Genomic DNA, 24,051 nt, shown 5'->3' with positions numbered 1-24,051 from the left:
TAGCATTATATGGGCTCTTTAAAGTTAAACCGGTGCGCTTTGCATTCGCTGTCAAAGTTTATATTTATTCATTTATATTTTTGCGCAAGGCTCTGCCGGGCGTGCGAATCAGAGTGCATAAGAAGTGCTTCACACGCTTTTGCGGTGTGGCTCAGTGACACTCGCAGTTCAACTGAATGACAAGCAGATGGCATGGTGTTCATGGTATTAATATATGCCCTTAAAATTACCATATTTGTGCATTAAGATGTGACTGGAATTTGAATTGCACAATAATCGGGGTTATCACTAACAACCGGGGTTAGATCAAATAATCGCGATTAGGCGATTATTTAATAATCGTGACAGGCCTAACAGCACCCGTTGCAGTCGATGGGCTTGGATGCTGGGTTGCCCATCCCCTCACACACTGGGAAGACAGGCCACCACAGAAGCCACCGCCCATCACGCCCAGAACCTATGAGGAGAGCGTGTGTGTGACCGCCAGACCTCGCCCATGTCCTGGACCATCCCATGGGCACTCCCCAATCTTCACACAGCCCCCACTGCACTGTGAGAAGGCCAGATTCCCCTTTATTTTTAGACCCCTATGAACACTTTTATTCCCCCATTTTGAACATTTTATGTTTATTATTTAAAATAACCACCTCTAGAAGGCCTGTTTCTTGCTAACCCCAATACACTCGCCCCAGGGCTCGCAAAATCGCTAGCCCGACGTCCCAGGGCTATTGTGTTTTCCAGTCGGGCTACCAAAATGCATCACCGGCATGCCCAACGGGCTATCTGAAATAGTGTAATCAAATTCACGTTATTCTCTCTCTTGACTTGTTATTTTAAGGAAACATTTTTGATCATGCCGATTTGTCCGCAGTGAAGTTTAGCTTCAAAACGTGTATCGAGTACGCAGCGCAATTTCTCATGAATCTCCGTGCCAGAGCTATTGTTTTCAGAGAAACACATGATCAATAAAAAACGAAGCCCCACTTTCACGTGAATGCTTCACTTTGCGTGTCAGAATGTTTGAATCCATGTGCTAACACACACACTATCATATATTCTGCTATATAAACAGCATAAAATAATTAGAGCACCATTTACTTGCCTCAAACTGAATTTTGAATTTATTGCCACACATTAATATGTGAATTATTCCATCAGAAATTGAACACATTTAGCGATGTCAGGCTTTTATTTGTGCTTAATGGATAACACAACAGAGCTACGCGCTCGGGTTTATGGCTGCTATAAATTTGACCTGCCACAAGGTGACACTGTTTTCAACACTCCTGATGCTTAGAATCTTTTAAGCGTCAAACCTTTAAGAGTCATTATTTCTCCATCCCTCCTGAATCCAACTGCAAGTTCTGACATTTGGGAAAGACAATTGGTGCTGCCACCCCCTGTAAAGCAGTGTCGTTCTCACTTAATTTACTGTTGCTAAGTGATAGAGATCGCGTGCGCAGTGGAGAACATTGCGAAAATCGCTGACACTTTTGTGTGTGCATGTGTGACAATGTTAAAAGGAGCATGGATTTACGGCGGTATTTCAGTTCTACTCGGCCCAAAAAAACAGGTCAGGATGAAGAAGGGACAGACAAAGAAAAGTAGACAGCCAACAAAGCGGAAGAGTTCAGAAAAATCTGACTACGAGGCAAAAATGGTGGTGTCATGGACAATACAATTTCTGTGGCTGGAACATGACATGGTAAACGACACAATGTTCTGTCAAGTGTGTCAACAATTCCCCACTATTTCTGACTCAACGAGTGTTTTTGTCACTGGAACCAGTAATTTTAGGAAAGACCCCATCAGATCCCATGACAAATCCCTGCATCACAAAAAGTGCATTGGTGCCCAGTCTGCAGCGTCTTTCCCAGAACGAACGCCAATTGCAAAAAACATACTAAAAATAAACCAAGCACAACATGAAGTCCTGAAAAAACTTTTCAGAATAGCATACTATGTTGCAAAAAATGAATTACCGTTGGCAAAATTTATTAATTCATAGAAATTTCAGTTCAGTTAGAACCAGATGCATATTTGTATTTATGATTCTAATTTGATTATTTTCTCTCCGATTGTTAATATTTGTGTTTTGAAAAAGTTTTTGATTGATGTTTTGACTCCTAACCAATTTTCTACATTAAAAAAAAATTCTTTTTTTATTTGGGCTAGTAAAATTCATTTCGGGCTACCAAAATCTGAAGAGTGCCTGCCCAAAGGGCTACCAGAGATTTGAAATTTTGCGAGCCCTGCGCCCTCTAATTTGTTGGTAAGATGGAAAGCCTGGAGCGGGACAGAGAATCCATGGGGATGGCCTCTCAACCATCATAAGTGTAAGTGGCACTTAATAAGCATTTACCCTGCGGTTGGTTGAGGCTGTCATGTTTATCCTGTGTTTTCTCTGTCCCCGACCGGGTGCGAGCTGGCCTGGAGAGGTATCCCCTACATGCTTACTCTCACTGTAGGGCCTGGTTGAGAAAGTAGAATTCCCATGTGGCGGCTTACGAGTGTGCACCTCCGGTTCTGGACTCATGTTCGGATCGGAGCATTGGAGGGGTTACTGCCATAAAATGAAAAACATTTATGAAACATACCTGAAGTAATAAAATCATCATCACTCTGTTCTTCCTCTGCTGTGTTTTGTTCTTTTATCTCCTCCAGCAGCTTCACTTTAATCTTCACTGGTATCTGCAGCATCTGCTGTTCTCCAGCGTTACAGACAGAAGTCAGAGACTCTGTGGAGGTTTGATCACCATCATCATCATCATCATCATCATCTTCATCACTCAGCTGTTCCTCTTCTGTGGTTTCTCCTCTCGTCTTCATCAGGTTCCTGCAGTCCTGCAGCTTCACTGAACACATCTTCACTGGTGTCTGCAGCATCTGTTGTTCTCCAGTGTTACAGACAGAAATCAGAGAGTCTGTGGAGGTTTGATCACCCTGATTACCATCAGTAGAACAGAGTAAAGTGAGCTGTGAGTCCTGTGTGTCTCTGGATCTCTGTTCAGAGAGTTTGTCCAGCAGTCGCTGTGGTGTGGACTGATCTCTGCCGCTCCACACTGAATCCTGACATTCTGTGGAGGTCCCATCAGTCACACACACTGAAGATTGACAGGAAACCTTTTCCAGCTCCTGACAAACACAACACAATCACATCTGTACCGTTCATCATATCACATCATTTGAAAGCTTACAATCTCAACTTTAAGGATGAAATGAATGTTTAACCTGTAACCTGTCGTCTCTCTCCATCAGTTTTGTCTTCAGTGACGTCACCTCTTTCTTCAGCTGAGAGATTTCTGTGATGAAATCATCAATATCCAGCATGGACAGATCAGTTCCTACTGATTTACAGCAGATCACATCCACCTGCTCTCTCATGATGAACATCTGAACACAAAATCATCATCATTATAATAAACTGACATTCATCAGACCTAAAAAGATTATTAAATGATTATACACAAAAACAGCTCTGTTAAATAAAAATTCTGATATGGTTTAAAAAATAAGTGTGTTGTGTTTAGTTTAATTTTCCTGACAGCAGGAATATTATCAGCTCAGCCCTTACGCAAAATAACCATGATTTTACTGTAGTAAAACTGTAGTAACTAAGGTTTTACTACTACACCCATAGTTAAACCAAGGCTATAAACTGTCCAATATATTATCACCTACATTGAACTCCTTTACAATCAGCTGCTTTATTTAAAGAGTTCATATATCAGAAATGAAACATGATATTCTCAGATTTCTGCTTGTTTTTCCTGAAACTGAATATTTTCAAGCGTCTGTCACAAAACAAAGCTCCATGCTGAGATAATAAGCTTTGTTTATGGCCATAAAAACAACATGCACAGAAAAATACACATCAACACAGATCTTGATGTGCATCCCACATAAACACATAAAATGATATCAAACACATTAAACACTTACCTGAGTGTTTAAACTGGCAGCAGCTCTTGTTTATTCTCGTGTTTTATGTCGGTTTGCAGAACAACTCCCGGTGTGTTTCCGTCATCTACTGGACTGGAGTGAATCACACAAACTGATTTAACCTGAAAAACTCGCAAAGTTAATCTTGAAGTTCAATTTTGACTAGTAATAATTCACTTTGGAGAGAAAGAATGCAGATGCATTATAATTAAAAGTGTCATTTTAGTAGTTTTAGAAACTATTTTTGTTGTATTATTGTCTTATATATATAATAAAAGTCACAAAAAGATAATGTTTTGTCATTTGTAGTCAAAACCCTTTTGAATACTTACAAAACAATTCAATTAATTAAATTAATAACACTGTTGAAGTCATGTCAACACCACACTGAAAACTGAGCCTTGATTTTGGGTTTATTAAAACACTATTTCAGCACCGGATATTAATGTGCAGATATGAAGCAAATCCTTCCAAATATGACTTCAGCACAGTGTTTTTAAGTCAGAAAATGATTGATAGACATTACAATTGAATAAACATTTAATTAACCTTAACTATGCCAATATAAAATTAATATCTTTCCAGTGAAGTGAACAGTTTAGCAGAGACATCTCTATTTCTCTTCATTTGTTCTTTCACACAAATGTATTGATTACATTTATATTTTCTTTTTGATTCAAATACAATATGCAATGCCGCAAAGTAGGAAGATAGAAGGCATGTTTATGCAGGGTTGGGGAATACATGTAACAGGATTACGTATTCAAATACAACATATAAGTAACTTTATTCCACTACAGTTACAGTTGAAATAATTGGTAATCAGAATACAGTTACATTCAAAAAGTATTTTGATTACCGAAGAGATTACTTTGCATTTTATTGTCATTTGTTTCATTTAATATTTGTTTATTCAGTTGGAAAATATTTGCTTGTATAAATGATGCAATCCGAGAAACGTTGGAACAGCGGTGTAACATTTTCTTATAGTGTGTAACATTCATACGAGCAGACAGCAGGTCACTTTTATACTGTTTAAAAGGTGTATGTGACGTCATTGACGAAAAAGATGTCATTGCGTGCACTCTGTTTGAAGTAAGTTTGGGGCAGCTGAAATAGTTAACCTTGTGTAAATTGTAATGTAAACATTTAGCTTTATGCTAAGCTAAAATGCTATTTCTAGCCCTTTTACATGTACATGTTACCAGCCACGATTACATTTTTTTTAAACAAGAAAATCCATGTTCGATCATACATATATTTTTTCTCTAGTAAGACCTTTGATATTAGGGCAAAGATATACTAGAAAAATCTTATTCTTGATGAGAATTTTTTTATTGTTTTCCCATAAAAAAAATAATTAAAAAAATGGTTTAAACAAGATACATTTACTTTATCAGAAAATGTATTTTTAATATAAGTATAATTTGTCTCACTGTTCTTGCAGATGTTTTTTTCACTTGTTATTAACTTGTTTATAGTAAAAAATTTAACAGCACTGAAGTAATCCAAAATATTCAGATTACATTACTGACTTTAAGTAATCCAATACATTACAAATTACATTTTACAGCATGTATTCTGTAATCTGTAGTGGAATACATTTGAAAAGTAACCCTTTCAACCCTGATTATATGATTAATTGTACACTTTTACATCTGTTAATTTATGCGTTCAAGTCAATAGCTGTAAGAACACATTACACATACAGTGTAAGTATACATTCTGTATAAGTTCTTTTTTCTTAAGTTGTCACACATAAAACCTCCTTGCAACATTCTATGAACGTTACTTTATAGTTTTAAAAACAGAACCAAAAGAGAACGTTCCTAGTCATGTCAAGATTTATTAGTGGTGCTTATTTTAACATAGGAGCCACAATTACTGTTACTCTGACCTTCATTTAGTGATTGTCCAAAATCCCTAAACCAATTCTTATTCTGTACAAAATGTTTGATGTTTGATGTTTGAAGTACACCTATTAATGAGGTGTCAAATCGACCGGCATATAGAGAAGATGATTGCTATGATTTAATAGGAGATCGGGTGTATGATATTTTATTTATTGTAAAAAGCGATGTTATAATATATACTATAAAACCCAAAAGGTTTCCTAAACTCATCCACACTCCAGTCCAGTAGTTGGCGGGAAAGCGCCAGAAGTTGTTTTGCAAACCTTCATTAAACACAAGAAGAACTCACAGTTTGCGCGCACAGTGCAGTACGTTTAATGTGTTTTAGGTAAGTTGTGAATTTAATATTTGTTTTCATGTGAATTTTTATTTGCATGTTGTTTTTTTCTCTTTTGCGTTTAAATGAAGCGGTTTTGTGGTGGACACTTCAAAATATTCAGTTTCAGGAAAAACAAGCAGAAATCTAACAATATCATGTTTAGTTTCTGATGTATGAATTCTTTAAATCCATCAACTGATTGTAAATTATTTCAATGAAGGCGATTATATGTTGAATAAAACTTGTTAAAGGCTAATATCCGATACTGCTGTCAGGAAAACTAAACCAAACACAAAGCACACATTTATAGATAATCTCAGAAACATTTATTTTGTTTTACAGAGCTGTTCGTGTTGTTTGTGTTTATATTTTCATCATGAGAGAGCTGAAGAAAGAGGTGACGTCACTGAAGACAGAGCTGATGGAGAGAGAGGACAGGTTACAGGTTAAACATTCATTTCATCCTTAAAGTTAAGATTGTAAGCTTTCAAATGATGTGATATGATGAACGGTACAGATGTGATTGTGTTGTGTTTGTCAGGAGCTGGAAAAGGTTTCCTGTCAATCTTCAGTGTGTGTGACTGATGGGAACTCCACAGAATGTCAGGATTCAGTGTGGAGCGGCAGAGATCAGTCCACACCACAGCGACTGCTGGACAAACTCTCTGAACAGAGATCCAGAGACACACAGGACTCACAGCTCACTTTACTCTGTTCTACTGATGGTAATCAGGGTGATCAAACCTCCACAGAGTCTCTGACTTCTGTCTGTAATGCTGGAGAACAGCAGATGCTGCAGATACCAGTGAAAATGTGTTCAGTGAAGCTGCTGGACTGCAGGAACCTGATGAAGATGAGAGGAGAAATCAAAGTAGAGGAACAACAGAGTAATAAATATGATGATGATGATCAAACCTCCACAGAGTCTCTGACTTCTGTCTGTAACACTGGAGAACAGCAGATGCTGCAGATACCAGTGAAGACTGAAGTGAAACTGGAGGAACAGAGTGAAGAAGATGGCGATGGTGATGATGATGATGATGATAAAACCTCCACAGAGTCTCTAGCTTCTGTCTGTAATGCTGGAGAACAGCAGATGCTGCAGATACCAGTGAAAATGGAAGTGAAGCTGGAGATAGAAGAAGAGGAACAGAATGATGAAGATGGTGATTTTATTCCTTCAGGTATGTTTCTTTGATGTTTTTTTTTCATGACAATCATCTGTCATGTCAAAATCTGTTACAAGAAAGATTGTTTTATCACTCAGAAGTCACACAAAAATGTTCCCCTGTTTATTTTTGTTTTAGTGCTCCGTTGTCTTTTAAAAATGTGCATGTACTCCAGTGTTTCCTGCACCACTTCTGGATTTACTGCACACACAAAAAAAGAAAGAAGGAAAATTAAAAATAGTGCTGATGTGCGCTTGCCATCAGACTTAAAGGAATAATTCACCCAAAAATGAAAATTTGCTGATAATTTACTCACCCTCTTCATCAAAACAGAATTTTTTTTAGGATTTAATTTCAGGCCTCCTCCTTCAAAAAATGCAAGTGAATGTACTCCTTTTTTTTGACAGTCCAAAATGCATATTTAGGGTGCATCAAAATAATAATGGTATCTTTCATGCGGTGGAGCCATTGGAGTGGGGCGTGATCTGAGCAGAGTGTGAAGGCCCGCCCCAGCCGGTAGTAGCGGAGGGTGAGGACAGCCCACTTGGTTGCAAGACACTCCTTCTCGATGGTACTGAGTCTCCCTCAAGGAGAGCTTGCAACTTATGAACAGTACCAGCCGTTACTCCCCTCCCACCTCCTGCGAGAGCACCGCCCCCAACCCCCTGTCAGATGCATCCGTCTGCAAAATAAAGGGGAGAGAGAAGTTGTAAAAGCGGTCCCCCACAAAGCGCGGACTTTACTTTTAGGAAAGCCTGTTGGCACGACTCCGTCCACTGGACCAGATAGGGAGCCCCCTTTCTAGTAAGATCAGTCAATTGGCTGGTTACGTCAGAGTAACTAGGCACAAACCTTCGGTAGTAGCCAGCCAGCCCCAGAAACTGTCTTACCTCCTTTTTGGTCTTGGGTCTAGGGCAGGTCGCGATCGCTGCGGTTTTGTTAACCTGGGGACACACCTGCCCGAGACCCAAGTGGAACCCCAGATACTGAACTTCCACCCGCCCAATTGCGTACTTCTTCGGGTTGGCCGTCAGTCCCGCCTGCCGCAGCGACCTTAGGACGGCTTTCAGAAGTTGCATGTGCCGCCGCCAGTCATTAATATAAATAATATCATTTAAATACGCGCCAGTATATGCTGTTTGCGGTTTGAGAATTTTGTTCACGAGACGCTGAATCGTGGCTCCGAACAATCCGAACAGAACAGTCACAAATTGGTGTAAGCCGAACAGTGTGGGAAAAAGCCATTTTTTGTTTGGAGATTGGAGTTAAAGGGATCTGCCAGTAACCCTTTGTTAAATCCAATGTCTAATAAAAGTGAGCCACGCCCAACCGATCGAGAAATTCGTCAATCTGAGGCATTGGGTACGCATCAAATTTGGACACCGTTTTCACCGGTTGGCAGTAATACAAGCACTTTATCTCCCGGTGCGAGTCGAGTGCCCCTGTCATACAGTCGGCTTTGACGTTCCTGAGCTTGGAGCAAATTCTCCTGTGTTAATTGACCCAAAGTGTGGAGTTTTGCTCTAAGATCAAGAACGTACTGAATTTCGTTTTTACTGTTTGAAGGTCCCTCTTCCCAAGCTTCCAGCATCACGCCGAGCACGCCGCGTGGCCGACATCCGTACAGCAGCTTGCATGGGGAAAACCCTGTGGAGGCTTGTGGGACTCTGAAGAGTGCCTCCGCAACACTACATGCTGAGATGTTGCGCAGAGGCACTGCTTCCGGAAATCATGTTGCATATTCCACCAGAACTAATACAAAGCGATGCCCACGTGCTGTCCGTTCTAATGGCACGACGAGGTCCATGGCAATTCTTTCAAAAGGGACCTCGATTAGCGGTAGAGGGCGCAATTTTGCTTTTGGGGTGGCCGGTGGATTCACCAACTGACATTCATGGCACAGCGCACACCACTTGTGAACGTCCCCGTGAATGCCCAGCCCAAAAAAACGGGCCATTATTCGGTTAAGCTTTTTCTTGTGACCAAGATGGCCAGTCATTGGATTATACTGAGCTGCCTGGAAGAAGGTTTCCCGACAGCTCTTCGGTACTAATATCTGGGTAATATTTTCTTTTGTTTGAGTGTCCTGCATCACTTGATACAACCGATCTTTAATAATTGAAAAATATGGGTATGTGAGTGCAACATCGGGCTGGAGCTGTTGCCCATTGATGACTCTCACTTGGTCAAATGCGTTTTTGAGGGACACATCACATGACTGCTCTAGAGGGAAATCCCCCTCAGGGAACCCCCTGAGGACAGGAATTTCCCCTCTTGCGTCATCTTGACACGGAGCAGACGTAGACAGCCCTGGCACCACCTCCCATAGCATCCCACGTCACACACCGAGACAGCATTTTACAGGACCCATCCACACATATTTCCCTTAATAAATTCCTAAAATCTGGCCAATTCGTTCCCAAAATCAGTGGATGGGTGAGGCGGGAATTAACTGCGGCCTCTACTCTATGCTTTTTCTCCCTAAATAGTATCTCAGTGGTAACCAGGGATCCAGATCAGTGTCCCCGCCTCCATAACTGGACACCGATCCTGGCAGTGCCCGGCTTCCCTGCAGCTCACACAGATCGTGCCCATTGGGGCAGTCTCAACAACTTGGGTTGGGAGAGTGGAGGGAGATAGGGGAAGGGTGAGACACAGACAAGGGGAAGGGTTTGGGTGGGGCTGGAACAGGACAAGAAGGGGGGGGTGGGTTTGAGAGGTAGGAGAGAAAGAGAGAGAAGAAAGGGCCTCTGGTTTGCTGCCTTCTGGGAACGCTGCCATGTAGTCTTTTGCCAGCTGGACGGCCTCTTCCAGTGACGCTGGGCAGTGGCATTGGACCAACTCGGTCATCCCCCGAGGGAGTTGAGAGATGAACTGCTCCAGTGTCACCAGGTTGACGATATCCATGGCGCCATGGGTTCCCTCAACCATCAGCCATCTTTGATAGGCATCCCAGAGTTGTTGTGCAAAAGCAAACGTGCGGCCGGCCTTCTCAAACTTCAGAGTCCGGAAGTGCTGACATCTCTGCTTAGGACTAAGGCCAACCCGTTGCACGATCGCCGCCTTCAGGTGTCCATAACTGAGGAGGCTGGCGGCAGGAAGTTGCTGGGCCGCTAGCTGCGCTTCCCTGGAGAGCAGTTGTAACAGGCGGGCTGCCCATTGGTCAGGAGTTGGAAATGCTGTTCAAGCCCTCATGGATTTATGCCTGGAGCAGGATGTTGGTTCTGCTGAATGCTGGTAAGGAACTTGATTACTTCGCCCAGTGGTGAAGGGTCCATGACGACGTTATCATCCATTCCCGGGTTTCGGCACCAGTGTAACAGAGATAGTATTCTCAGGGCAAATGGAGGAGTCAGGAGGCAGCAAAAACAGTCAACGTGTGTACTTTATTACTCTTCAGCTTCGTTCACAAAACTCAAACAAAAAGGGCACTCGGTGGCCATATAATCACATACAAACAAGTCACTCAATTGGGTTGTACACACACAGCAAGAGTTTCTCTCTGGTCCCTCTCTTTCTGCCAACTGATGCTCTTTTTCAGCCTTTTCAGGACTCCCTCCGCCATCACTATAACAAGAGACAGGTGTTAATGATAATGACAGCCAAGGTGATGAGCCTTACCACTCTACTGCAGACAGACACACAACCACGCCCCCATCCCCACATTATTATATCCCCATACCCTGCAGTAATATATAGGCTAATAGTAATATATTTCTGTAATAACTGAGCGTGCAGAATTGCTATACAGTCTCGAGTGTCTATTTTGAAAGAAGCCTAATTATTTTATCAAGCCTTTTATTCAGAATATTTCTGTGTGTTACCAGCACAGGTGACAGTGGCGTTTTGTGCCCCTTCCATACATGGAGAAATGCTCTTGTCTCTTCCTCGCGCCACACAACCCCAGTGCCATGTGGTTACTTTAGATTTGTTACACACTTGTTATGGCCAGATATATTTGGAATTAATTTCATGTGCACAGAAGCCGAATCATTATCCTCGTGTGCTGCACATACGAGACTCGTAAACATCTGCAGAGCGGTTCTGTATTTCAGCGCCTGCTCGAAAGAGAAACAGTGATTGGTTAGTAGCGAACTTCTGAAGAGAGCGTGATTGGTAAGGTGAGGTGAAAACAGACTAGGAAAGAGTTTGTGATTGGTCTATCATCCTTAGACACAGCCTATAATGAAAATGAACGACACTTTGCAACTTTACCTGGCTGACACCTCCTGTTTGCTAGCTCACTAATATCGCAGACGATTATGCTTAATTAAACGTGAGAGGCAGAAATCGTAATCACGATCAAAATATGATTAATTGTGCAGCCCTAAGTAGCAATCGTTTAGAATAAAGTTTAAGAAAAATACTGTCAGTGTTTCCCAATTCTTGCTCATAGTTTTGAATGAATACAACACATTCAGTTGGATAGTCACATACTGTCTAGACGCACAAATATTTCAACGTATCCAAAGCTCAAATTAGATCCGAAATTCTGCTTCTGCAGATGGTCGGAACTCCACACTGCCGCCGTGCAACACTCCATTTAAAATGACTGACCTCTGGTCTGTCATTGGTCGTTTGCCGGATGCAGTAAAAGGCGCTTAAGTCCAGTTAGATGAAAGAAAATGACCTTCAAAAATGTATTGAGAACTTTTCAAGTTTATATAAAATATAAAAATTACTATTTTTTTTGTTTGGAAATGTAATTAAGTAAAAGTATTCTGTTTAAATTGCACCCAAGTACAAATCCCAAAAAAATAATTCTTAAGAATAATACTTGTATTTTTACTCAATTGCTTTACACCCCTATGTATATTATATAAGAGATATAAGAGAACTCAGGTAAGATTAAATGCAAAGGCAGAAAATGCAGCAACACTTAATTAATTATGAAGACAATCCATGGAAGATCAGAGAGTTTTTTTTAAAGAGGATGCAAGGCAGTGATGCTGCAGTGTCCGTTATATGTTGAGAAAAATTTTCCTCACTGCTTGTTCAGGATTTCTTCCTCGAGTTTCTTCAGCATTTAATTTCAGTGGTCAAAACAGATTTTTGTGCTTTAGCGCAAACTACAGTGCCTCCTGACACGTGATCCGAAGATCATATTTTATTGATCAGGTAATTTCATCACCCGGCAAAAATAAATAAATAAATCGACACACCCACCATAAAAAAAAAAAAAAAAAACTCAGTTAATGTTCAATCTCAATAATGTTCGCTCTAGCTGTGAATGGCTTTATAGGAATCCAATGTTTCGATTCAAAATGTTAATCACGGTGAGAAATTGTGGAGAAAATTCACATTTGGTGTGCAAAGAACTTAATCGGGCTTAAAATTTAGAGACTGGTACAGTAAAAAGGAGTTCCATTTTGGTTTGTCTACACCCAAAATTGATTGGATCACTTCAGAAGACATTGATTAGACCACAGGAATCTTCTGGATTTCTTTTATGCTGCCTTTATGTGCTTTTTGGAACTTCAAAATTGTAATCCCCATTCACTTGCATTTAGGGGTGGGCAGTGTCCCCATACCCTGATATATTACCATACCCTTGGTATACATGATAAACCAAAAGCCCAAGCCAAAATTCGGGGTGCAGAAGCAAATTCAGTGACGTTCATCTTGCAATCTAAATATGCTTCTCATCTGACATGCGCAGCTTTGTTTCACGTGATTTGTTTCAAGTGCGCATGAGTCCTGAATGCTTCCCGTTTGTACTCCAGATACAAGAAAGCACAGAGCGGGATCACTCGCGCTACTCTTTATGGTTATGTGTAATGCAGGTTTTTTAAATTACACATCATCATCCTTAATGAAATTCAGTTTGAATTATGTTTGATAATATGAAAAACTGGCCAAGTTTGCCATAAGATATTCAAATATTCTATACAGAAATGACTTAAATAATTAAGAGCCTAATTAAGTGGAGGTTTTTTTCTTCTTTTTTACTTGTGTATTACTTGCATTGTATGGAGCTTCAGAGCTGAGATATTCTTCTAAAAATCGTTGTTTTGCAGACGAAAGAAAGTCATACACATCTGTGATGGCATGAGGCTCTGAGTTCTTTTCCATTTGCAAATGTGTGCTAGTTGCATTATATTTAGCTACAGCACTCCAGATTCATTTTAATTTCACTTTTGAGGAATTCCAGACATGATTGGCCACTACAAGTTAATTTACAAATTCCTCACCCTTTAAAAAAAAAAAGAAAAAAAAGATGAATCCCCCCACTGCTAACACATCCTGTAGGATTCACTCAGGAAACACTGATGTACTCAACATTTATGTTGTTCCAAACATGTATGACTTTCTTTCTGTGACTGTAGTTCACATTCAATCTAAATGAAATACATAATCATGATATGCAGTTATTATTTAAAATTGATGGTATAAATATATACCTTATGCACAGCAAAAATCACAAATACTGGACGTTTGTTGTGTTCTGCCATTAAATTAGGGTTCAGTTTGATTATTTAAATTTGACCCTCTTGAATTGTTTTTTGTCACTTTAATGTGTTCATTGCAGATCTGATGGAAGCGAAAGAGGAAAGTCAAGAGCTGAATGAAGTGGAGGAGAAACTTCAGGATCAGAAACATCATGATTTAATAACTGGAGAAAACTTAAAGTCTAAACATAATTTCAAACCAAAAAAGCCTTTAAGAAGAGCAACCAAAAATACTTCAACCTGTTCTCTGTGTGGAAAGAGTTTCACATGTAAAAGTCATCTTAATACACACATGAGAATTCACACAGGAGAGAGACCTTACACGTGCCATGAGTGTGGGAAACGTTTTGCATATCCAAACAATTTTAAGGATCATCTCCGCTGTCATTCTAGAGAAAGACCATTTGAATGTGATCAGTGTGGTAAAACATTTGTTTTAAATTCAGGCCTAAAACTACATATGAAAACTCACACAAATGTGAAGCCTTACAAGTGTTCTTTTTGTGGAAAGAGTTTTGCAGACATGTCCTATTTTAAAGAGCACCAGACAATTCCTACTGATGTGAGGGCTCCTATGTGCCTTGAATGTGAGAAGACCTTTATTACAGCCGGCCACTTGAAACAGCACCAAAGAATTCATACTGGAGAAAAACCTTACAAGTGCTCACACTGTGGAAAGAGATTCACTCTGTCACAAAACCTGAAAACACATGAGAGAATTCATACTGGAGAAAAACTTTACAAGTGCTCACACTGTGAAAAGAGTTTCACTCTGTCAGAACACCTGAGAACACACGAGAGAATTCATACTGGAGAAAAACCGTACAAGTGCTCATACTGTGAAAAGAGTTTCACTCAGTCACAAAACCTGAAAACACATGAGAGAATTCATACTGGAGAAAAACCTTACAAGTGCTCACGCTGTGGAAAGAGTTTCGCTCTGTCAGAACACCTGAAAACACACGAGAGAATTCATACTGGAGAAAAACCTTACAAGTGCTCACACTGTGGAAAGAGTTTCGCTCTGTCAGAAAACCTGAAAACACATGAGAGAATTCATACTGGAGAAAAACCGTACAAGTGCTCACACTGTGAAAAGAGTTTCACTCAGTCACAAAACCTGAAAACACACGAGAGAATTCATACTGGAGAAAAACCTTACAAATGCTTACACTGTGAAAAGAGTTTCACTCTGTCAGAAAACCTGAAAACACACGAGAGAATTCATACTGGAGAAAAACCGTACAAGTGCTCACACTGTGAAAAGAGTTTCACTCAGTCACAAAGCCTGAAAACACATGAGAGAATTCATACTGGAGAAAAACCATACAAATGCTCACACTGTGAAAAGAGTTTCACTCAGTCACAAAACCTGAAAACACATGAGAGAATCCATACTGGAGAAAAACCTTACAAGTGCTCACACTGTGAAAAGAGTTTCTCTCAGTCACAAAAGCTGAAAAATCACGAGCGAATTCATACCGGAGAGAAACCATACCACTGCTCTTCATGTGGGAAAAGTTTCAGAGCAGCCAGTACTCTATGGAAACATGTAGAAAAGAATTGTTCAAGTAGTCACAGTGAGCAAAAATCATCTTCAGGTCCAACAAGATCAAGGAAATAGTAGGAAAGTCAGATAAACCCAAAGAACTCAGTAAAACAGTGGCATGCAAAAGTTTGGGCACCCCTGGTCAAAATTTCTGTTGCTGTGAATAGTTAAGTGAGTAGAAGATGAACTGATCTCCAAAAGGCATAAAGTTAAAGATGAAACATTCTTTTCAACATTTTAAGCAAGATAAGTGTATTATTTTTGTTTTTCACAATTTTAGAATGAAAAAAGGAATGGAGCACCATGCAAAAGTTTGGGCACCCCAAGAGATTTTAGCTCTCAGATAACTTTTACCAAGGTCTCAGCTTGTTAGGGCTATGGCTTGTTCACAATCATCGTTTGGAAAGGCCAGGTGATGCAAATTTCAAAGCTTTACAAATACTCTGACTCCTCAAACCTTGTCCCAACAATCTGCAGCCATGGGCTCCTCCAAGCAGCTGTCTAGCACTTTGAAAATTAAAATAATTGATGCCCACAAAGCAGGAGAAGGCTATAAGAAGATAGCAAAGCATTTTCAGGTAGCCGTTTCCTCAGTTCGTAATGTAATTAAGAAATGGTAGTTAACAGGAACGGTGGAGGTCAAGTTGAGGTCTGGAAGACCAAGAAAACTTTCAGAGAGAACTGCTTATAGGATTGCTAGAAAGGCAAATCAAAACCCCTGTTTGACTGCAAGAGACCTTAAGGAAGATTTAGCAGACTCTGGAGTAGTGGTGCACTGTTCTACTGTGTAGTGACACCTGCACAAATATGACCTTCATGGAAGAGTCATAAGAAGAAAACCTTTCCTGCATCCTCGCCATAAAATTCAGCGTCAGAAGTTTGCAAATGAACATCTAAACAAGCCTGATGCATTTGGAAACAAGTCCTGTGGACTGATGAAGTTAAAATCTAACTTTTTGGCTGCAATGAGCAAAGGTGTGCTTGGAGAAAAAAGGGTGCAGAATTTCATGAAAAGAACACCTCCAACTGTTAAGCACAGGGGTGGATCAATCATGCTTTGGGCTTGTGTTGCAGCTAGCGGCATGGGGAACATTTCACTGGTAGAAGGAAGAATGGATTAAATTAAATACCAGCAAATTCTGGAAGTAAATATCGCACCATCTGTAAAAAAGCTGAAGATGTAAAGAGGATGGCTTCTACTACGGTATAACGATCCTAAACACACCTCAAAATCCACAATGGATGACCTCAAGAGGCGCAAGCTGAAAGTTTTGCCATGGCCCTCGCAGTCCCCCAACCTAAACATAGAAAATCTGTGGATAGACCTCAAAAGAGCAGTGCATGCAAGACGGCCCAAGAATCACAGAACTAGAAGCCTTTTGCAAGGAAGAATGGGCGAAAATCCCCCAAACAAGAATTGAAAGACTCTTAGCTGGCCACGAAAAGCATTTACAAGCTGTGATACTTGCCAAAGGGGGTGTTAATAAATACTGACCATGCAGGGTGCCCAAACTTTTGCTTTGAGCCCTTTTCCTTTTTTGTTTTTTTGAAACTGTAAAAGATGGAAATAAAAAAGTAAAATTGCCTAAAATATTAAAGAAATGTGTCATCTTTAACTTTATGCCTTTTGGAAATCAGGCCATCTTTTGCTCGATTAGCTATTCACAGCAACAGAAATTTTGATCAGGGGTGCCCAAACTTTTGCATGCCACTGTATTTTCCATGATGCTGCATCCAGGCCATGACGACACACAAAAAAATTTCTGAGTCTATCTTTAAATGAATTTCTCTGTTCATCTGATTTAAAATAAATTGTGATGCTGTGAACTTTTTTTGTCTGATGTCACTATTAAAGCCCATCCTTAATAATCAGAGGCTGTATTTAGTGTTTGATTTGCACTGACTAATATTAGCATGTGTGTGTAAAATGTAAATATTAACATTATAAAGCTTTTTCCACTTACTGTAACATTTATTAACATTGACCTTTGTTTACTTTCAGCTTAATTGTTTCTGACTCAATTAGGTTATGCATTTAGTTGAGACAAGTGATGGACAATGATTCCATCTAGTCTGAGGATATCAAACATGTTTGATATTTTTGAGGTGACTATCCATGACTACAGAAGAAATCTTGTAGTGTATGACACTCAGTGACTTAAGGTTTACTCAGTAATTTTTTCCTCAATTAACAAGTTTTACTTCTAAAGAAATTAATAGTAATTTAAATTTTGAAACATACTGTATGACTGCATGACCACTCATGTGAGATGAAGATTTCAGTTATATCAGTAACCTTATATAAGCTCTTTTATTCTACATGGAGCAGGGGTGCCACAAGAGGGCAGCCATGTTAGCATCACATGACCAGCTGAATACTACTCGATAAAATCAGTAACTGCCCTGTTATTGGACACTTTCATTCATGGATTAAATTAATCCTGGTTTACTGTGTATAGTGAATATCTACAATAGCATTGGTAACTGAAAACTACTGTGTTTGAATGATGCAGCATCCAGGCCACTAGGAATCAGTGTAAGCAAATGTAAGCCACTTCGACATACTTCTGAAAATTCAATTTTAATGCACCTTTAAATGTAAAGTAATATGGTGAGCAGCCTGTGGAAACTGAGCCCATGGGGCCACGAAGCTCAAGGAACAGAGACTGCAAACAAGCACTCAAGTGGAGTTTAACTTTAAACAACACTCACCTCAACTCCTGTTGTCGTCTCTAGAGGCCATGCTGGCCTCCTTTTCACACCCAAGAATGCACCCAAATGTGCTCGGCCCATTTCTTTCAAGACACGGAACACAGAAGAACAGAAGTAGCCGTTCCCATATCTATGTTTGTTTCTGCCAGGTGTCAAAAACTATGGAAGGGCTTGTGTTTCCATGCAGCATTGCCTGATTGTGCGATGAATTGTGGGGGGAAACCCAACTCACAATTTTTGGTTCGAAAGACCTCTTAGGTAAAAGCAGAGGTGGTGGTGTATGTTTTATGATCAACAAATCATGGTGTGATCAGAGGAATGTACATTCTATCAAGTCTTTCTGCTCTCCTGATCTGGAATTTCTCATGCTTCTGTGTCGACCATTCTGGCTACCGAGGGAATTCACAGCGGTCATTATCACTGCTGTGTACATCCCGCCACAAGCCGACACAGACCGGGCACTCAAGGAACTGTACGGGAATATAAGCAAGTAGGAAACCGTGCACCCTGAGGCCGCGTTCATTGTGACCGGGGACTTTATCAAAGCCAATCTCAAATCAGTCGACCAAAATACCACCAACACATTAGTTTTAACACACAAGGGGACCAGGTTTTGGACCATTGCTACTCTCCCTTCCGGGATGGCTACAAATCCCTCCCCCGCCCACCATTTGGCAAATCGGACCACTCTTCCATTCTACTTCTGCCCGCTTACAGGCAGAAACTGAAATAGGAAGCACCCACCCTCAGAACAATCCAGTGCTGGTCGGACCAATCAGACTCTACGCTACAAGACTGTTTTGATCACGCGGACTGGGAGATGTTCCGGTCTGCCTCTGATGATGACATTGAGCTTTATGCTGATAGCGTAACGTGTTTCATCGGAAAGTACGTAGAGGACGTTGTTCCGACCAAAACAATACGGATCTACCCGAACCAGAAACCTTGGATTAATAGCGATGTTCGCGTGGCATTTGATGCGCGGACCTCCACTTTTAATTCCGGGAACACTGAGGAGCATAAACAAGCCAGTTATGCTCTCCGAATCAGAACAGCAAAACGTCAGTACAGGAACAAGATTGAAGGACAGTTCAACACCACCAACTCTAGAAGCATGTGGCAGGGAATTAACATCATCACAGACTTTAAAGGGAATAAAAACTCTCGCCGTGAACACCGCTGCCTCTCTCCCGGATGAGCTAAATCATTTTTATGCTCGTTTCGAGGGAAATAACACCGCCCTCGCGGAGAGAGCTCTCGCGGCCGATGCTACAGAGGTTAGTTCACTCTCCGTCTCTGTAGCGGATGTAACCCGATCCTCCCAACGGGTGAATATACGCAAAGCCGCGGGTCCAGACAGCATTCCGGGCCGCGTCATCAGAGCGTGTGCGAACCAACTGGCTGGTGTTTTTACGGACATTTTCAACCTTTCCCTCTCCTTGTCTGTGGTCCCCACATGCTTTAAAACGTCCACCATTGTGCCTGTTCCAAAGCAATCAAAAATCACTTGCTTAAATGACTGGCATCCTGTTGCTCTGACCCCCATCATCAGCAAATGCTTTGAGAGACTAATCAGAAATTACATCTGCTCTGTGCTGCCTCCATCACTGGACCCATTGCAGTTTGCTTACCGCAACAACCGCTCCACTGAAGATGCCATTGCATCCACAATACACACTGCTCTCTCCCACCTGGAAAAAAAGAACACTTATGTGAGAATGTTGTTTGTAGACTACAGCTCAGCATTCAACACCATAGTGCCCTCCAAGCTTTATGTGAAACTTCGGGCTCTGGGCTTAAACAGCTCGCTGTGCAGCTGGATCCTGGACTTCCTGTCAAGCAGCCACCAGGTGGTTAGCATGGGCAGCAACATCTCCTCATCACTGACCCTCAACACTGGAGCCCTGCAGGGCTGTGTTCTCAGCCCACTCCTGTATTCTCTGTACACACATGACTGTGTGGCAATACACAGCTCCAATGCCATCATTAAGTTTGCTGATGATACGACGGTGGTAGGTCTGATCACTGACAATGATGAAACAGCCTACAGAGAGGAGGTGCACACTCTGACACACTGGTGTCAGGAGCACAACCTCTCCCTCAACGTCAGTAAGACAAAGGAGCTTGTGGTGGACTTCAGGAGAAGAGAAAGAGAACACAGCCCCATCACCATCAATGGAGCACCAGTGGAGAGAGTCAGCAGCTTCAAGTTCCTGGGTGTCCACATCACTGAGGAACTCACATGGTCGGTCCACACTGAGGCCGTTGTGAAGAAGGCTCATCAGTGCCTCTTCTTCCTGAGACGGCTGAGGAAGTTTGGAATGAACCGCCACATCCTCACGCAGTTCTACACCTGCACTGTAGAGAGCATCCTGACTGGCTGCATCTCCGCCTGGTACGGCAATAGCACCGCCCACAACCGCAAAGCCCTGCAAAGGGTGGCGCGAACTGCCAGACACATCATCGAAGGTGAGCTTCCCTCCCTCCAGGATATAAATACCAGGCGGTGTGTGAAAAAAGCTCGGAGGACCATCAGAGACTCCAGCCACCCGAGCCATGGGCTGTTCTCACTGCTACCATCAGGCAGGCGGTATCGCAGCATCAAGACCCGCACCAGCTGACTCCATGACAGCTTCTTCCCCCAAGCAATCAGACTTTTGAACTCTTGATCTAGGTGTTAGGCCTGCCTTTGTCTTCTATCTGAATACATGAGGCCCAACAATTCTGATAGCAAGAATTTAGGACACCTGTTCCTAAAGCATCAATTGAGCAGGCAATTATGGAAGTGTTGCAGGAGAAATTGTTAGAGGCTGGAGTCTGTAAAGTCGGAGTAACTAGTGTAGAGTTGTTGAATGTTGAGGCTGCTGCATCTGAGACGAACAGCAGAAGCTTCTGTCGGGGTGTTGCCTATAGTCACAAGTGTTTCTTCTCATCCACTTGTGGGTCAGAATACAGAGGATCTCAAACTTGCAGTCCAACTTAAAGAGCTTGTCTTGGAAGTCCAATGCCAAGAATACTCTACACAGCTTTTGCGGTTGATGCAGTGTGAGCTGGAAGCTCAAAATGCATGCTGTTCCCAAGTAGCGCTGGAGTGTTTTCCACAAACTCCTATGTCACCTCAGCTTTTAGCTCCAAACACTCTTTCTCCTGTTCATGGGTGCCTGCAGGATTTAATCTGAGGGTACATACAGAAATCTGGCTAATAAACCTTATACGTATCTAGGGGGTCCGGGGGCATGCAAAAAACAACACCAAAGCGTTCAGTGCTGTGACAGTGGTGAGAGAAGCATTTTTTTTTTGCTCGAGTATGAGTAGCGTTCATGTAACTATTGGCTAAAGCATTTCTTCCAGTAACCATTCAAACATACGCATTGTTGCGCAAAATAAGCAAAATGCACCACAACGAAAAGGGCAGAATGCAGGTGTCTCGCGTTTTTATCGGTTGAAGAAGTTCTTTTAAACTTGACACAGCTTCTAAAAATGCAGTGCTCCTGTGTGAGATTGTAAAAACACAGTGAAACGTGATGCAGTTTTCAAAAAGACATCCATCTAGCTAATGCTTACATGGAAAATGATTGAAAACAGAACAGGCAGACGCAAAAACACGTTCAGTTTGAACAGCCCCTTGTTCACATGACACAGCACTGGCTGAAGTTTCTCAAAGGTACCTCTCAAAAAGACAGCTTTTGTTTCAGTTGATTTTAGGTGAATTTCCACTATATTCAGTGCTGTTTATTCTCCGTGTTCGTAAATATCCATATACTGTTTTACTGTGTGAGTTACCGCTCCAAATGGTTAATGTGAGAAAGTGCTCTGAACTGAATCACAAATCAATTCAAATCATTTTGCAAGCCCGTCTGGCCAATTCACTGAATTAAATTCACTCAAAAGATATATTCATTCACAAATTGGTCACTGCTAGTTCTTTTAAACAGCCAACAGAAATACGGGACACACTTCATGATTGATGAAATATTCAGAGATTAAATATTTCTTAGATCAGTCGGAGCGTCTGGCCGTACAGCTGAAGGTGCCACTGCTCCTGTGCCACTTCGACCACTTGTGATTTTGATATCAGTACGCAAATTCAGTTAGTCCCACCGTTTAGAGAGACTGAGGATGACGCTTACTTTAATGCGTTTGAACACATAGCTACCACTTTGCATTGGCCTAAAGAGATTTGGCTGCTTTTACTCTAGTGTAAACTTGTTGGAAAAGCCAAGGGGGTTTGTGCTCCACTGCCTTTTGAAGATAGCCTCAATTATGATGTTTTGAAAGCTTCTGTTCTTGAAGCATACGAATTAGTGCCGGAAGCTTCTCTCCAAATATTCTGAAATCATGTAAAAACAGCCAATCAGACCTTCATTCAGTTTGCCCCTAAAAAAGGAAACTCTTTTTGATAAATGGTGCCAGTCCAGTAAGGAGAATACTTTTGAGAACATTTGCGAACTCTTGTTGCTTGAAGATTTCAAGAATTCATTGTCGGACAAAAGTTTGGTCCATTTGAACTAACAAAATGGGACCACACTCGCACAGGCCGCTGTCCGTGCTGATGAATTTGTTTTGATGCATAAAAATGTAAAAAGGTAACTTCCAATAAAAACCAATATTGGATCTATGATCAGTTGATGTCTGGTTTCCGGTCTGAATGTTGTGTGGGGAGCACACCTCCCTTTACTTTTTTGTCCTACCCCTAGGGGATGTAAGAACATATCAGAGAGAGAATGCAACAAATCAGGACAATTCTAGAACAGGATTCATTACTTTCACGCTGAAATTTCATGAGACGCAACTGGCTGTTAAAAACCTATTGAGCTACACAGAACAGCATAATCTACACATCAGCTACACATATACACATAAGGTACAAACAAGCTACACAAGTATTTTCTGAGGAACTTATTGAGTTTTAATAGATGCACAACTTAATTTCAGTAGTACACCCAAATGACAATAGTCATGTCATACTGTGTCACGGTTGGGGAGTGGGGGAGGATAAAGGACCCAAAAGCAGAGACAGTTCAATATTATTTACTAAACAAATGTAATGAAGTCACAGAAAAGCTGCAGATGGCTGATACACCAAGCCACTGGTAAGAATTAGTGTGTTCTTAAGATGAGTGTATGCATTGTGGTAGTCAGGAGCAACCCGAAGAGAGTCCGTTGAAGCTGGTGTGGTGGGAAGTGATGCCCAGACGAATCTCCCAAGACGTGGGCAGATACTGAGGAATCACATATCCTCCACAATATTGGGCACCAACTGGTGAGAGCAACTACAAGCAGGCAGGTAACCGCACCTCAACCAGGCAACCAACATATACACGAGCATGCTCCAACTACACAAGAGAGAAATGTTAGACATGACAGTGAACAATAAACTGGCAAAGAAGGAGGGAATCACAAGGAATAAGTAGGGAGTGCAGTTAGAGGAAAGCAGGTGGAAGGCGATCAGCATCTCCCTGGGACCGATCAGTGTTCCCAAGGAAACGCTGATCACGCGTGCCTGCTCCACCTGTGAGACACGAGGCAGAGAAAAATAAACAACAGTTTGAGCCAGCACACAGTTTGAACCGGAACTGTGATAGTACCCCACCCCCCCGATTTACTTCGTTGTTGATGAAACCGATCGATGAGGACATGATCCAGAATATCTGCGCTGGGACCCAGCACCTCTCCTCAGGTCCATAACCCTCCCGGTCCATCAATTACTGTTACCCTCTGCTCCTCCGCCTAATGTCAATCAGTCTCCTGACCGAGTACGCTGGAGAGCCCTCAACCAGATGTGGAGGGGGCGGGACAGGAATAACAATGTGCAAATTGGAACGTAAAAAAGGTTTGATTTTTGAAACGTGGAAAACAGGGTGGATACAACGAAGGTGAGGAGGTAATTTGAGGGAGACCGTCACCGGACTAATGACCTTGGCGATGAGAAATGCTCAGATAAACTTGGGGCACAGCTTACGTGAGGGGAGATGGATTAGGATGTCCTGGCGGGACA

At 41.6% G+C, this 24,051-nt stretch overlaps 1 protein-coding gene and 1 pseudogene across 1 annotated transcript in view; one reads left to right on the top strand and one right to left on the bottom strand.

Moving 5' to 3' along the window:
- Window positions 1-3,993, bottom strand: part of LOC127420192 (zinc finger protein 850-like) — a 296,445-nt gene extending 292,452 nt beyond the window's left edge. The window contains exons 1-2 of the mRNA XM_051662245.1: window positions 3,943-3,993; window positions 3,232-3,393 (exon numbers count right to left, since the gene is read on the bottom strand). Coding sequence (XP_051518205.1) covers window positions 3,232-3,393 — 162 coding nt within the window. The 5' untranslated portion in view covers window positions 3,943-3,993. The remainder of the gene's footprint in view (window positions 1-3,231; window positions 3,394-3,942) is intronic.
- Window positions 3,994-6,097: 2,104 nt separating this feature from the next.
- Window positions 6,098-17,196, top strand: LOC127420302 (zinc finger protein ZFP2-like; annotated as a pseudogene).
- The last annotated feature ends 6,855 nt before the right edge of the window (window positions 17,197-24,051 follow it).

The sequence above is a fragment of the Myxocyprinus asiaticus genome, chromosome 29, assembly GCF_019703515.2.
Source record: "Myxocyprinus asiaticus isolate MX2 ecotype Aquarium Trade chromosome 29, UBuf_Myxa_2, whole genome shotgun sequence".
Classification (NCBI taxonomy): domain Eukaryota; kingdom Metazoa; phylum Chordata; class Actinopteri; order Cypriniformes; family Catostomidae; genus Myxocyprinus; species Myxocyprinus asiaticus.
This window is presented reverse-complemented; position numbering and strand designations above follow the sequence as displayed.